Consider the following 15,251-nt stretch of genomic DNA (forward strand, 5'->3'; position numbering starts at 1 on the left):
AGGTTGCATTTACAGAAAGCTAAATCTTAGGGTGTATAAATAATTAGCAAGTGGCAGAATCAGGATTCAATCTCAGTTGTAAACCCAGCTTTATCTACATAAAAGACTTTTGTTATTTGTCTTTATTATATATTGACTTTCTAAGATAATTGAATGATTGATCATAACACTGGGTGGGGGGATTATGATTAAGTATATTGGAGAAAGTCTGGAAATCGATTATCAATTCAGTTGTATGATGATAAGTTGGTGGTGACTACAGAAAAAGAAAGAAAAGAATCAGGCTAACATGACTTGGGCTTCATCATTAAAGACGGGACTGTCACCTCCCTCATTATAGACTCATGTCTTTAATTAGACAGTCACATTTAAAAGGCTGGGTTTCCATGCTGGGCACAATACGTGAAAAGATGATTTAAAAGCTGAAAAATAGAGAATAGCAGTCAAAATATGATCGCAAAGAGATCAAAACCACATTGTGTCATATAAAGTCAAGTTAAATGAACTGGAAAAGTGTTAGTGTGGAAAACAGAGAACCCATGCAGGACACAGAAAGTGTCTTCCTGAAGCGGAGTGGCTGTTAGGTGGAAGATGGAAGGAAAAGAGACGTTATAATTTCTCAGTTATAGTGAGAAGAGTAAGGATGTGGCAGATGGCACTCAAGGGGGGCGAAGGGAATTATCGATTTCCAACATCCCAGAAAGGCTGTTTTGCAATTTTTCCACCCAAGAAAATGGACTCATGTCAAGAGTGAAGGCTCCTCCTGTGGGGAAGATGCTGCTTAGCCACATGGTTCTCACCAAAGTGTAAAATAGAAAGAGGCGCTACACGTCGCGTGGTTCAACGCTGAATCCCAAAAGGCCAGAGTGACAGCCATGAGGGTCCAGGAAGTAACCAATAGAGCAAATGGGAAACGGCCCCCTTTCTTCCCGGGAGCTGGGCACTGCGGCTGTGTGGCTGCAGCACGGCGCCCTCACAGACCCTCTGTGCTCCCTCTCCAGCCTGGCCTTCGACTTCCTGGACGGTGGGAGTCCCTTCGAATGCTGCTCCATCGACCCCTTGACAGGCTCCTATTATACCTGTCGCCGCAGCCCCAGACTCCTCACCAACGGCTACTATGTGTGGACGGAGGACAGCTTCCTGTGTGACCAAGACGGCAACATAACTCTGAACCCCTCCCAGACCACCGTCATGTACAAGGAGAACCTGGTCAGGTGAGTGGAGGCTGTTACCTAAGGGGGGGCTCAAGTCCCCTCCAGCCTCAGAGGGCTCGTTCCCTCACCCACTCAGCAGCCATCCTTCAGGAGCTCATTAGTGCTCCGGATTGTGGGGACCAAAGGCTAGGAAGGGACAATGACGGCTGACTTGAAAACGAGCCAAAGTAAAGTGGAGTGATCCAGGTGCCGGGTCAGGAATCTGTATGGGGGTGGTGGAAGGAAAGAGCAGGAGGCCAGTTTACCTGGGTACAGGTTTAAAACAGGCGTTCTAGAGCTGGTGCCGGCGACTGGAGTGTGAGAGATGTGAGGTATCAGGAGGTGTAGGCGAGGGACCTCCTGGGAAGAGTGCACAGACGTGGGATGCTGAGAAACCAATACGCGTCGGGCAGAGCAGGTAGCTCAGGAGGGTCCAGCTGGGGTGGGAAGGGAAGGAGTGTCTGTGGGAAAGCAGGCTGAGCACCAAGGTGGGGTCCCCACCAGGCTCAGGCAGGTGGGCTCCAGTGCCTACATCAGGAAGAGCCACTGACCAACTGTCTGGTCAGTTCCCAGAAGGACAGCAGTGATTGCTGTTCAGAGGATGGACTGGCGGGAATCCAAGTGGAAAGTGAGTAGAAGACAAAAAACTGAAGGCAGGGTACCACAGACTGAGAGGACGCAGGACTAGGATAAGAGGGAGGGTGGCACATAGACCGGATAGCAAAGGGGCACGGTCCGGATGCTTTTCAGGTGGGAGTTCAGAAAAGGAAGGGCACTTTGATGAAGTGTGGGACCCCGGCATTGTCAACTGGCTATGAAGTGGCACCAGTCACCCAAAGCAGAAATCAAAGAAAGGTGTGTTTGGAGGAAAGAAGACAAATGGATTCCCTTTGGATCAGGGAATTTGGGCAATCAGGTCTATTTTCTTTTGCTGTAGAACCACCCACATGCTGACTGCATCACTCAGCTATTGACCCAATGATCCTGTGTCACTGATCCAGAGTGAATCCATTCATCTTCTTCCCTGCGAACACACCCTTCCTTTATTTCTGCTTTGGGTGATTGGTCCCGTTTCACATCCAGCTGACAAAGCTAGAGTTCACTTCCTGAAAGAGCCCGTCCTTTTCTGGAACTCCCATGTCAGAACAGTGACAAAATCCTAGTGATACACAACAGCTAGTCCACTTTTTGTAGTTGGGCTGAGTTTCTGCTCACACTCCACTGGAAGACCCTGTGGCTCATGGCTGCTCCTGGTGGCAAGAGATCAGGGAAATATAGGCTAGTGTGTGCCCAGGAAGAAGAGCAGAATAGTTACGTAGAACGTTTATTGCTTCTGCCACAGTGGCTAAGGCAGATGAGTCGACTGCCCAAGGCCACTTAGAGTCGCTCTCCTCCTCTCCGTCCTTAAGGCCACTGTCTTTCTACAGACCACCATCCCCTCTTGCTTAGGTCTATGCACTCTGACTGTCTGGGATTACCCACCTTCCAGGACCTCTCCAGGCTACTGCACAGTGGCTCTTTCTGACATGGCCCAGGGACCTCCTTCAGGAGAATTTTACTCCATTTCTTTTTCTCCCAGTTTACCTTAATCATAACTACTAATGTTTGTTAAATAAATGAAAAACCAATATCATTTCTTATTTACTGTATGCTAGATACTATCTCAACCATTTAAGTACACACTCTCATTTGATTCCAACTTGGATTCTAGTATCACCATTTCCATGAATACACGGGAAACGTAAGTCCAAGTAAGTAACTTCCCCAAGCTTGCAGAGCTAGTAAATGGAACCAGGATTCCAAAACAGGTTCTCTGACCTGAGAGAACAAGTTTCTAACCACCACTTTTAACTCGATCCTATTGTAGAGATATTCTTGACCTTACAGATGATGTTTTATCCATACATTTTGTTCTCAAATTTGATAGGTGTTCATTCCAATAATAGGTGCTTAATGAAGACTTACTGGGTGAATTAATCAATATATGAGTACATAGAAATTTTCTAATTACTGCTTAAGATGATCTCATTTTAGAACCTGCAAAAATCTTTCAAATTTGATTCATTTTCACCAGGAAGTTATTCATGATCATGAACTCTATCATTTTTCTTAACTTGCTGTTACTTGAAACTGATGACAGAGAGAGTGGTCCCAAAAACGAGTTTCTCAACCAAGGCCCCATTTCTGCCAAGGTTCCCTAGGACTGAGGTCACCCTCGTGGGGAACCAAGAGGAAAAAGAATGCTCAATGCCTGCTGCAATCCATGTGAATATGAGAGAGCACTCAGTTCAAAGACACCTTGATGGCAGCTAGAGATGCCCGTGGCAGGGAGGCCTGCTGTAATGGGAAAAGTGTCCCATTTCCTCTTTGCCCTTCTGGGCTTTGCTTCAGGCCCTGATTATCTTCTCCAGGGTGTGCATAATGCAGGCTTGGCTGACAACCACCTTGTGTTGCTGTATATTTTGAATATCCTTTCTGTCCTTGGTCTGGCCCCTTTGAGCCATTCTCTGTGGCCCAGAATCTTTTGGAAATGCAAACCCAAGCAGGTCACCACCCTTTACTCCCCTTTGACATGCTCCTGGGGTTGGTCTCCTTTTACATTAACATTAAATCTTGCCTCATTCCCCAAATAGACAAGATTCTTCACTATCTGCCCATGTTTACCTTTCTAGCCACAATTCCAGCATGACCTAATGAGACCCACTTGTCCATCAGTGAGCAGGGCAAGCTCTTGCAACCTGGATCTCACTCCACAAAGCCTCCTTCAATTCTCAGTGAGGGATGCCTTTCCCCATGCTCTCCAGCCTGCCTCTGGAGAGGCATATATCCCCTACCTAAAAGCACATACCCCCTAATTTTTTGGTGATCTAGACCAGACTGGAAGCCAGGCTGTCCACTTGATAGCTGGATGACCTCAGTCGGGTAACTAAACCTCTTTAGGACTCAGTTTCCTTAATGCAGAAATGGAGTCATCCTAGTGCCCACCTCATAGGGCTGCTTGAAGGTAACCTGAATATCCAGGTGAAGACTGAGAAACCCACCTGGACACAACAGGTTCTAGGAAAGCACCAGCTAGACCTGCATTGTTTGTCTTTCTCTTAGAGTAGACTGTGACCTTTGGGTACACATGGTTTAGTCTTTAGCTCATATCCTTGACATTGATCCAAGGACTTGGCACAAGGTAGAATTTTAATTAACTTCTGTGGAATTAATGGAGTGACCAGACTCGTGCTCCAGACACATATACTGTGTACAGTCCTTCCATGGGGCACAGTGACTGCTGTTCACAGTTTACCAGGTCACTTTTGTTTTCTCCCAGAATATTCAGGAGGAAGAAGAGAATCCGCCGCTCCCTTCCTTCTCTCTTCAGCCTCAGTGCCTCCCAATCCTGGCTGTGTGGAAGTGTCTTGGGTGATTCTGATACTTCCCCCCATGAGGACATCTGGCTGGAGGGTGCCAGGAGGCTGGATCCATACCACAGCAGCGAGAATGGTGAGTTTGAGTCTTACTTTCCAGAATGAGGCGTCATCCAAATTGGTAGTGGCAGCCATGTGGTCCAGGACCAAAGTCAGATCCAAAGGCGAGAGTGAATTTGATAAAGAGGATGGACCACATTAAAAATTTACCCCAATTCTCTCCACAGGACTTATATGATGGAAATGTATAGGTGTCCCTGTGGCACAGAACACCCTGATGTTAATGTGTAGAATAGTAAGTTGATAATGCTCAGGAAATACTCTCACCTCCCTGAAGCATCTTTTCCTGTATGGGATACTGGTGGAGAAATGATACTGGAGTCAGATTTAAAAGACCTCTATTAGAGAAGGTGTACTGGATTCAGGGTTCAAGTCCTAGTCTGGACACATTGGGATAATTACTTTGCTGCATCTCAATTTCTTCTTTGAAAAACAAGATATATACATATATGTGCATATGTATTTCTCTTGAAATAGATAACATCACATATAACATAAATTGCGTATATTGCATAATAAAAATATACATATATATGTGCTTATGTGTGCATACATGCAAACATGTATAACCACAGTGATGTAATGCCAAAGCATATTTTCTTATTTATTCACTCATTTTTCAAACTTCCTGACTGATCACCTGCTCTGTTGGCAGTCATACTAAGCACATATTCCTCAAAGTTGAATAAGACGTGACTCCAATCTTGGTAAACTACTGGTTGAAGATAGGGAGGTAAGTGTGTTTGCAAATAATTGCAGTATGACACCTTCAGCACTGTAGCAGAGGCATGAGCCATGTGTAGAGAGAATGCCCGGCGGTGAGCCAGGGAAAGCCACGTTAGCTCTGCCTGGAGGAGCCTGGAGGATCTCAGAGCAGGCAGCATCCTAGCAGGTGTTAGGAGACATGTGGGCTCGCTTGGTGGAGATGAGCTAGAAGGATATTTCTAGCTTCCCCGTTCCATCCTCCAAATTGCTGAGAGGATGGGCTTCCCAAGACAAGTATGTGGCCTTGCTATTCCTTCTTAATATACAGTTTCTTTCAATTTTTCATATTTCCCAACCAGAAATGGATTAATTGTGCAGAATCTAGTGAAAAATAAAATTCAGGGCATCTCGTTAAAAAAAGGTTCAGGAGTTTCAAATGTGGACAGCAGAGCGTTAAACCAAGGGTGAAGCCCTGTGGTCATGGGGCCTCTACAGTTGCACTTCTCCCATGCCCACGCCACTGTCCTGACTTCAACTTCATCTTCTTCTCTTCCGTGCATTCCACTCAGACCACTCTCATCTGCCCTGAGTTTCCCAATGGACCACAGTCTTCCTGTCACTGTTCTCAGGTTGCTTACTCTACCGGAATCCATTCCTCCATTCATTTGGGAGATTTCATTGAAGGCCAGCCATGTGGCAGGAGGAGCCTGGAGGATCTCAGAGCAGGCAGCATCCCAGCAAGTGTTAGGAGACACGTGGGCTTGCTTAGACAGAGTGGCAACAGAAACAGACAAAATGACTTATTGGACATACTCCATACTGGACAGAGTGGCGACAGAAATAGACAAAATTACTTATTCTCATGGAACTTGCATTTGTGTGTGTGCGTGTGTGTGTGCGTGTGTGTGTGTGTGTTGGGGAGAAATGGACAATAAGTAAATTATATAGCATGTTAAGAATATGAGTGGAATGAAGAACAACTCGGGGTGAGGTGATGGGGATTGCAGGCTGAAATTAGGTGGCCAGAGAAGGCTCCTTCAGGAGGACTTTAAGCAGAAGCAAAGCCTCTGGGTAGGCATCTGGGGAGGAGGCATCCAGATGAGGCAAGAGTGAGTGCAGAAGCTCTGGGCCAGGAAGCTGCTGACTGGATGGGGGAGTGGAGGGAGGTGTGTGTGTTTCAGTGTAAGTGGGGAAGGAAGGAGAGCCAAGGGGCCATGTCCAAGGCTGGGCCTTCTGTTCCAAGCAAGCTGAGATGCCACTGAGGATTTTGATCAAGAAATAGCATGATTCAAGTTACATTCTGACAAGAAAACTCTGGCTGCCCGGTTCAGATTAGATGTCAAATGTGAGAGACAGAACACGGAATCTGGCGGGGTTTGGAGTGATTTCCAGTGGGGAAGATGGCAGCTGGAACTAAGATGATTGCAGAGGAGGGGGAGAAGGACTGGGATTCTGGACACATTTCAAAGGCAGAGTCATTTAGATTTTCCCCATGTGGGCCGTGAGAGGAAGAGAGATATCAAGGGGTTGTTATAGGCTGAGCATTTTACAGTCTGTCTTGCTTAAACGTATTAACCTTGTTTACATACACTATCTTGTTTAAATATCCCCCAGTCCCTTAAGAAGTAGGTCACATTATCATATTTATTATAATTAGGATGAAACTGAGGTTCAGGGTTAAGTAACCTGCCCATGTTCACTTAACTTATAAACATCAGAGCTGGAATCCAATCAGGGTCTGCCTTTGTTCTTTGCCAAGAGGGGTTTTACCCTCCTTTTCAGGGTCAAATCCAGCATGTATCTCATAGCCCAGGTTCAAAGAACAAGCAAGTTTTGTCATATAATACAGTCGCAAATAATTTAAGTGTACTGTCATTGTATGTCTACTAATTTTCTCAAACTGCTTCCTGGACATAAAGCAAAAGTTACATTATCTTTTTAAAATTTTTAAATTTACACTAATTATAAGTGCATACAAAATTGCAAAAAAAAAAAAAAAAAAGTACAGAGAGTGCCTGTGTACCATTCATCAAGTTTCACCCACTGGTAACAATTTATACAACTATAGAATATTATCAAAACCAGGAAATTGTCATTGACATAATACATGAAGATTCCACCAGATTTTACACCCACTTATGTGATTGTGTGTAATATCTAATACATTTTAAAAATAAAACAAGTGCTTATTAAATGAAGAAACAATTCCATAATATGAACACAGGATTAATTTAAGCCAAATACATTTTTTTCCCCTCACAACAAAAAGTAGGTACCTGTAGGAAGAGGAGAAAAGAAAGGCAGGAACACAGAGAATGAACGTGGAAAGAGAGACTGGGTGGAGAAGGACCTTCTGTGCACTCTGAGGACTGGAATTTACCTAACTAATTTCGAAGGATCTTAAGCAGGTTGACATTCATCAGATATAGATTTTCAGTTACCTTCTCAGTATCACGGCGTGAAGACAGGTTGAGGGGTAACTAGTGGGACTCGGGTACAATTGACCCTAACCAGCACAATGAGAAAGTGGCTCTGGAATCAGAGCAGGGAAGAGATTTAAGAAAAATCTTTCAGAGTAGAATTAAAAGGCTGATGACACATTATATGTGGTGGTGGTAAAGTGGGAGAAGGTAAAGAAAACTGATGTTTTTACTTTGGAGGGCTGCATAAAGCCTTCACTGGTGGCCTCCGGCTGGCGACAGTAGGCAGGGTGCGTTTTGAGCTGGATGGACCCGAGTTCAAGTCCTTGGACCATCTCTTTCTACTTAAGTGGTCTTGGTCTTGGGAAAGGTGTAAAAAACCTCTTGGAGCTTCCATTCCTTCATATTTCAGAGAGGAAAAATAATAGCCTATACAATTGCCATGGGAACGAAATGCAACAACCCATAAAAAGTACCACGTTAGCACAGGGGCTGGCATTCTAGAAGTTCAGTGTGTACAGCTCTGAAAAGAGAGGACTCAGGTCAGGAAGAGAGACGATGAATTCTATTCCATAAGGGCTGAACCTGATGCACTTAGGAAAGATGCCAAGTCAAGGTGAGAGAAAAATTCAGGAGTTAGGAAAGGATCTGAGACAGTGGTTTGAAAGTCAACCTGAGAAGCAGTACAGGTCTCTGGAACAGTGGGGTCTCCCCAGGAAACCAAGTGAATGAGCAGAAAGGAACAGCTCAGAGTCATGGGTGCTGTGGACCATCTCCATCCCAGCAGATCCACATCTGGGGCGACACCACTTCCTGGGGAACCCCAAGGAGAGCTGCTGTTCTTATTGCCACTTTCCAGAGGAGGAGGCTGAGGCAGATCCATGCTTTTCATGAGGCCACAGAGTTAGGAAGGAGCGTGGCCAGGACTCCATCTTAAGCACATGAGCCTGTGCTCTTAGGCACTGTGCATCATGGGGGAGAGGCTCACAGGCCAGGAACCGGTGTGCCACGGAATATAAAGAGATGTCTAGTGACGTCTGAGAAGCCATCAATCCGAGTCCTGTGGCCCACAAGAAGCCTCTGGTGAATAAGTTACCTACTAAATCTTGGCACAAGCACCTTCGGTAATGAAGGGCTTTCCATACTTTTTAATTGAGATATAACTCACCTCCTATAAAAATTACCATTTTAATGTATACAATTCACTGATTTTTTTAGTATCATCTCAAGATAGGTTATGCAACCATGACCATCTTCTACTTCCAGAACATTTTCCTCAGCCAAAAAGAAACCCCACACTCACCAGGGATCATGCCCCTTCCCTGCCAGCCTCTGACCGCCATTAAGCTACTTTCTGTCTCTATGGATTTGCCTATTTCAGATTGTCATCATTATTTTAAAATTTTATTAGTGAATAGCTGACAAAAATTGTATGTATTTACTGCAAACGATGTGATGTTTGTATATACATATATGTGAAAAGGTGGCGTCAAGCTAATTAACATATCTATCCTCTCAGACAGTTGTGAGAGCATGTCAGAGTTACTCTCTAGCAATTTTTAAGTACAAAAAAAATTACATAAATTTTTAAGTACAAATAAAATTACATCATTATTAACTATCGTCACCATGCTATGTGATAGACCTGCAGACCTAATCTGATCCCCTCTGATGGAAACTGTGTACCCTTTGTCCAGCATCCCCCCAGCACCTTGTGTACCCTCTCATTGTCTTTGAAGGTTGCCTCTTACCCTCACTGGCTGGGGATGTGGCCAAGATGGTGGGCTTATGCTGACCGTTCATTCGTCTTTGCCAGTTTCCATCCTTGGGGTTTAGCCTAGTTCTCTGGAGCTCAGATCTCATCTCAGATCTAAAGCAAAGTTTCCCAAAGTGTGGGATGGGGTGGGAAATGCCTGTAGGATCCAGCAGAAATGGATACTGAGTTACACAGGGAGAAGCAGAGGCCCCTCTTCTGATAATCTTCAGAGAACCCAGGAGACCTGCTCAGTCTAGGCTCCTGTAGCTTTGGGATTCTCAAACACTTGCTGTTTTCTCTTTTAACAAAATTCTTTCATCAAACAACAGGCGCAGAGCTTTCCCTCTACCAGTAGTTGGCACAAATTAAATAACTCTATGTTTTCATTGTACTTATTTTCACATTTGCTATCTCTTTAGGGCATTTAAGTGATGGATATAAAGTCACCTTTAAAATAAAAGCTCAAAATGAGACAATTTGAAGACAATATTAAGTGACTAAAAGCAAGAAGCTTCTAGGATTTGTCCAAGATCTGGGCAATGATGCCTGATGACCAAAGTCTGGAAATCTCCCTTCCAAAGGCAGTATTTCACATGCTCAGAAATTAACATCTAGTTTTCGCATAGTTGGATGTTCAAAATATGTCCAAACAATTTCAAAGCAGTTGGGCCACAGCAGTCCTGCACGTGCATGAGGTATCTTATTAAAATTCTCATGGTTGCCAAATATCTTCTAAATATAAAATACCAAACCACCCCACTCCAAAATCAGTAATTAGTCAACCTGGTGCACAGGACTTTGAAATCTCTCATCTCCGCTATCGGCTGTAATCAAATTTTCCCCAGACTTCTCGTTTTCTGGATTTACCCAAGGCCTCGTGACTTTTATCAGCAATTTACTTTTCTCTGGAAATGTAGCCTAGTTAGAAGACTCCAGAAGAATTCAAAATTAAGTTGTTTTTCTGTTTTCTCTCTGTGCAATGGATGCAATCAAACACTACTTCCCCTGATTTTCTGTCGCTTCATTTTCCAGGCGAGAGAGGATTTTTTTTTTCTATTTCATTTGTCCTCAGCTCACCCCTTCCCCAGCTGTGTCAAGACACCTTTTCTCATTAGTTGCAATTCATTCTTCAGCCATGGCGCTTTGCAGCTCCCCAGACCCCAATACTGCAATTTGGGATGTGTTCCCAGTCTGTGAGTCACCCTGAAAGAGAACAGAGAATTCACACAGGGAAGGCTGAATGGGACCTTCCTCTAGCTCTACTTCGGCTCACCCTAGGACAGGCAAGATGGTCTGTGGCTTTTCTCTAAAACTAATACCCTCCCATAAATATCTTTGTGTGTGTGTGTGTATGCGTGTGTGCAGATGGTAAGAACTTGACGTGAGATGTATCTTCTTAGCAAACCAGGCGCTGCATTGCATGGCAGCTCTGTAGAAAAATCCATTCACATAACTGAAACAACCCTTTTCGGGCAGCTTCCATTCCCCCACCCTCAGCCACCTTCAGCCCCTGGAAACCATTCTTGAATTCTCTGCTTCAGTGAGTTTGGCTTCACAGATCCTCATAGAGAGGGCTTATGCAGGATTTGTCCCTCTGTGACCGGCTTATTTCACTTAGTTTAGTGTCTTCTAGGTTCATACACCTTGCTGCAAATGGCAGACTGCCTTCTCTATGCAGGGCTGAATGGCATTCCACCTCTTCTTTACCCATTCTTCTGACAGTGGATGCTTAGATTGTTTCCATGCTCGGCCACTGCGGCTAGTGCTGGGTAGAATGGTGCCAGGAAACCTGTGGGGTGGCAGGAATGCCCCAGGTCACTGCGTTAACACCCAGGTTGAGCAGCACGTCAGGTGGAGTCAGGCCCCAATCAGGGCAAGGAGGCCATTCCTTGCCGTACTCAGGTCAGCCTCAGCCTGCTCAGGGGTCAAACGGATCCACTGTCTCTGTGATCACCGTAGCCCTACTGTGACAACCTCAGGGTAGGTTTCGGGTAAGGCTACAGCTCTCACCTCCAGGGCAACCTCTGTCGATTAACATAACCAACCTTCCTGAGGGCCAACTAGGAGCTGGTACTGATTGCTGGTGTCTGGAGCCGCTGAACTAAACTTTTACTCACGGAAATTTAGTCTAGTCAGGAACACGGATGTTAAACAAAGACCACACCATTTACACATTCTATGGTCTGAGTTTATAGGACAATTTGTAAAATTGTGATAATGATTTATCCCACCAGAGGAAGAGTTAGGCCCGCTATGAATTTAATGCTACACATATGTGTGGCCTATGTGGTCGTCAGGCTTCTTCAAGTCTAGTCATTCACTGCCCCTCATGATGGGTGGGATTTCCTGTCTCCTCTCCACATGGGTCTTTGGGTAGCCTTTCATGCTTTCTTCCAGGCCACCTCCATTTCATCATATATCAAAACCTCACCTTATTTTACCTACATAAAAAGGCCACAGTTTTATGTGTCTAGTGTAGAGTGTGTACAGTGCAGCCCTTACTTGGGATCATCCCACTGCTTGCAGCAGGAGTCCCTGATGCTCAGCTGGGAGCTTAGTGCCTTTGGTGATCAGTCCTCCGTCTGGATCCAGCTTCGTCTTCGGCTGGCTCCCCTGGGTCCCTTTGTTCTAACCCCATTGCAATCTGCTTCCTTTGCCAAACCTCTAGGCCTCTGTCCTTGCTTGTGTGTGCACTGAGCTACTTCTTTGCAGCTTCAAGAGGGGGACCAATTAGAAAGCCACCTAATCTGGAAGTCTTCTGCCCTACTCCAGCAGTGCATCCGGGTTCCTATTGGTATGAAGCATGCATAAAGCAGTCACTGAACACACACATGCACACACACACGCTGAACCCATCTGCTTTTTCAGAAGGGGATTTTGAATGTTCTTCTCTGATTGACAACCTGGAGAAGCCAAAGGCAGCATCTGTGACAGCCTCCACTTCCAGCCAAATCCCATCTCAGCCTCCCAGAGAAAGCTCCCAGGACACCCTTCAGTCCCTGTGGAACGCCCCTGGAGGTTTGCAAGAGAACATTGTGGATCCTTCACGTGAGTGTTTCTATTAATTTATTTATTTATGTATTGCCATTCCCAAAGAATTCTTCCCTTCAGGGCCTCACATGGCAGAAGGTGAATGACATGCTCCTAGGTACTGGCATTATCCTGTGCGAGGGGAGTTGGACTGAAGCCTGGGCCAGGGTAGTTGTGAGTGTTCACAAGGGAGGTCATTGCCTTTGGTATCATATTAGAGGCATCAGAAGCTCTCACCTCCAGGGCAACCTCTGTCGACTAACATAACCAACCTTACTGAGGGCCAACTATGAGCTGGTACTGATTGCTGGTGTCTGGAGCAGCTCAGGTGAACCTTTCCTTATGGAAATTTAGTCTAGTCAGGGACACAGATGCTAAACAAAGACCACACCATTTACACATTCTATGGTCTGAGTTTATAGGACAATTTATAAAATTGTGATAATGATTTATCCCACCAACGCAGAGAGCAAGGTGTTTGGAAAAGAGTAAGTACAACAGGAAAAAGAGGCAGGTATCACGTGACAGTGCTTCCCAGAGGTGTCCAAAGCTCCAGTGATCAAGGTGCCTGTACATTTACATCTCATCTCCCTTTGGCAGGCTTTCAAGCTCACTGTTACTGATACCATGGGCCACATCATTCTTGGCCCAACAGCCCTGCTGCCCACCAGAGCAGGTTAGCAGCATCCCTGGCCTCTGCTCACTAGGTGCCAATTGCAACCCCTGTGTCCCAAATGATGTCAATCAAACACGTTCTGGGATGCAAGAAAAAATTGTCTGGGAGGAGAAATCCCCTCCTATAACAGGGTAGAGGACTCCTGTTATATGAGGACCCCAACTATCTCTTGGAGGTCCCCACTTGCTCAGCTCTCAGGGACTGGGAATCTCTCAGATCTCACCATTGAGTGAGCATCTCAACGCATGGAGCTCCTCATGCTCCTATGACTTTAATGACTTCAGACTCCCACAGAATAATCTTAGCTCCCAAGTGTGACCGGAGGCCCCTCAAATCTGATCTTTCTTAGTGGTCCAGCCAGCACCATCTCCCAGGATTCCCCAGGCATGGGCTCCTGTCTGGTGCCTGGTCTCGCTCTCTGGGAACGCACTGCATCTTCCCTTTCTTCCAATTCCCCCTTCTGGTCTTCCTGCTGTCAAGTGTCCACTTTAGGACCACCCAGGTCAGGCTCCCTGGCTTCCCCCAGACCGATTCAGACACTGCTTCCTAGACTTGCCTGGATAACCCATGCCAGCCTCAAATGGCTCCTTTTGAAGTTTCCGTGTGGTAAGAATAACCTTCTTGATTTGATTTCGTGGCTGCTCTTCTGTTGTCCCTGTCTCCAAATGCATCCTGGGACCTGTGGCTGTTCCCACCATTCCTCAGCTGTGTCTTTCCTGGAGACCCTTTTGCTCTGCACAGTCAGCTCTGCCATGGGCCAGGTGGTACAGGACAGAGCCCTGTCCATGTCCTGAAGTGCTTTCTTCCACAGGATGCTAAGTAAAAATCAATAAATAGATAAAAAGCAAGTAAAGTGTAAATGGATTGAAGGGGGATGAGGGGAGTTCTGGGGGAGAGGAGGGGAGTGCTGGGGACTGAACTGGAGTGGGGTGTGTTCCATGCTCTTGTGGTTATGTCAGGGTGTGTCCTGGTGTTGCATATAACTAAAATAAACTAAGAAGTAAAAATAAAAAGACACCTTGCCATACAGTGAGGGACGGGGGGCGGGGGGTAACAAAGCAACCATGTGGGATGAGATGTGTGCCTAGAAATGTCTGGGAACAGGCTGAGGAGCTCCTGCATGGTAGAGCAATTCCCTGAGAGTCACTCAATTTAAAAAAAAAAAAAAAACACCTTTCCATATGTCCACCAATAGGCTCTGCTCCCTCCCTTCCTTTCTTTTTCATAGAATGTTCTACTTTATAGATGAGGAAACTCAGGGTCAGAAAACCTAGGTACCATGCCCTGTGTTACTTGCATGAAGACTCGGGTTCCAGTCTTCTGAAGCCAGGTCCTTGCCATTCCCACCAAATGTCACTTTGCTTCTTCTTAACAATGACATCAATTTGCACATGTCTCCTATCTAATGACCACTTCCCTCCTTGCCACTTCCCACCAGTGACTCTCATGTGCACAAACACCACCTGGGATTTCTAGCCTCTTTGGGGCACTGACTCTCTGAATGAGAGGGATCTCATTCACCCCGGTGCCCTATAGCATATGGGGTGATAAAGATGTACACGTTGATGTGAGTAATTCTATAGTCATCAAACCAAGACACATACGGGCCACAGAAATAATTCTCTTTTTTAGGTAAGAAAAAAAAATAAGCAGATAGTATAGTTAGAAAAAAAATGTTTATGGGTTTACTTTAGCATTTCCCCAGGGTAAAATAAATGAGCACAATGTTCTCAGACCACACCCACTGTTCTAAACTGGAAATCAAGCATGATCTCCTTTGTTCCCCCATTGCTCCTGCCCTAGGGTTCTCCTTTTCTGCATTGTGGTTCATGTTTGCCTTTCCCCTGGAGAGTACCTCCTGGAGAATCCTGTGGTTTGGGGTTGTGAGTTCCTCTCCCTTGGGCTTTCTTTGAGAGAATCTGTGCATCTGGGGCTGAGAGCATTCTAAAAGGAGATTTTACATTGATTCCTGGTGTACATCACAGGACAAGTACC

At 45.5% G+C, this 15,251-nt stretch overlaps 1 protein-coding gene across 8 annotated transcripts in view; it reads left to right on the plus strand.

Annotated features, from left to right (window-relative positions):
• Tmem71 (transmembrane protein 71) overlaps positions 1–15,251 on the plus strand; it is a 37,866-nt gene that overhangs the window by 5,550 nt on the left and 17,065 nt on the right. For 5 of the 8 annotated variants that reach the window (XM_040293629.2, XM_021722339.3, XM_040293637.2 and 2 more), the window contains 3 exons: positions 1,002–1,214; positions 4,513–4,685; positions 12,419–12,598. In XM_040293629.2, the coding sequence (XP_040149563.2) occupies positions 1,002–1,214; positions 4,513–4,685; positions 12,419–12,598 (566 nt within the window). The remainder of the gene's footprint in view (positions 1–1,001; positions 1,215–4,512; positions 4,686–12,418; positions 12,599–15,251) is intronic. The other 3 variants (XM_040293639.2, XM_078016696.1, XM_078016697.1) reach the window with 1 other exon arrangement.

The sequence above is a fragment of the Ictidomys tridecemlineatus genome, chromosome 7 (assembly GCF_052094955.1).
Source record: "Ictidomys tridecemlineatus isolate mIctTri1 chromosome 7, mIctTri1.hap1, whole genome shotgun sequence".
Taxonomy (NCBI): domain Eukaryota; kingdom Metazoa; phylum Chordata; class Mammalia; order Rodentia; family Sciuridae; genus Ictidomys; species Ictidomys tridecemlineatus.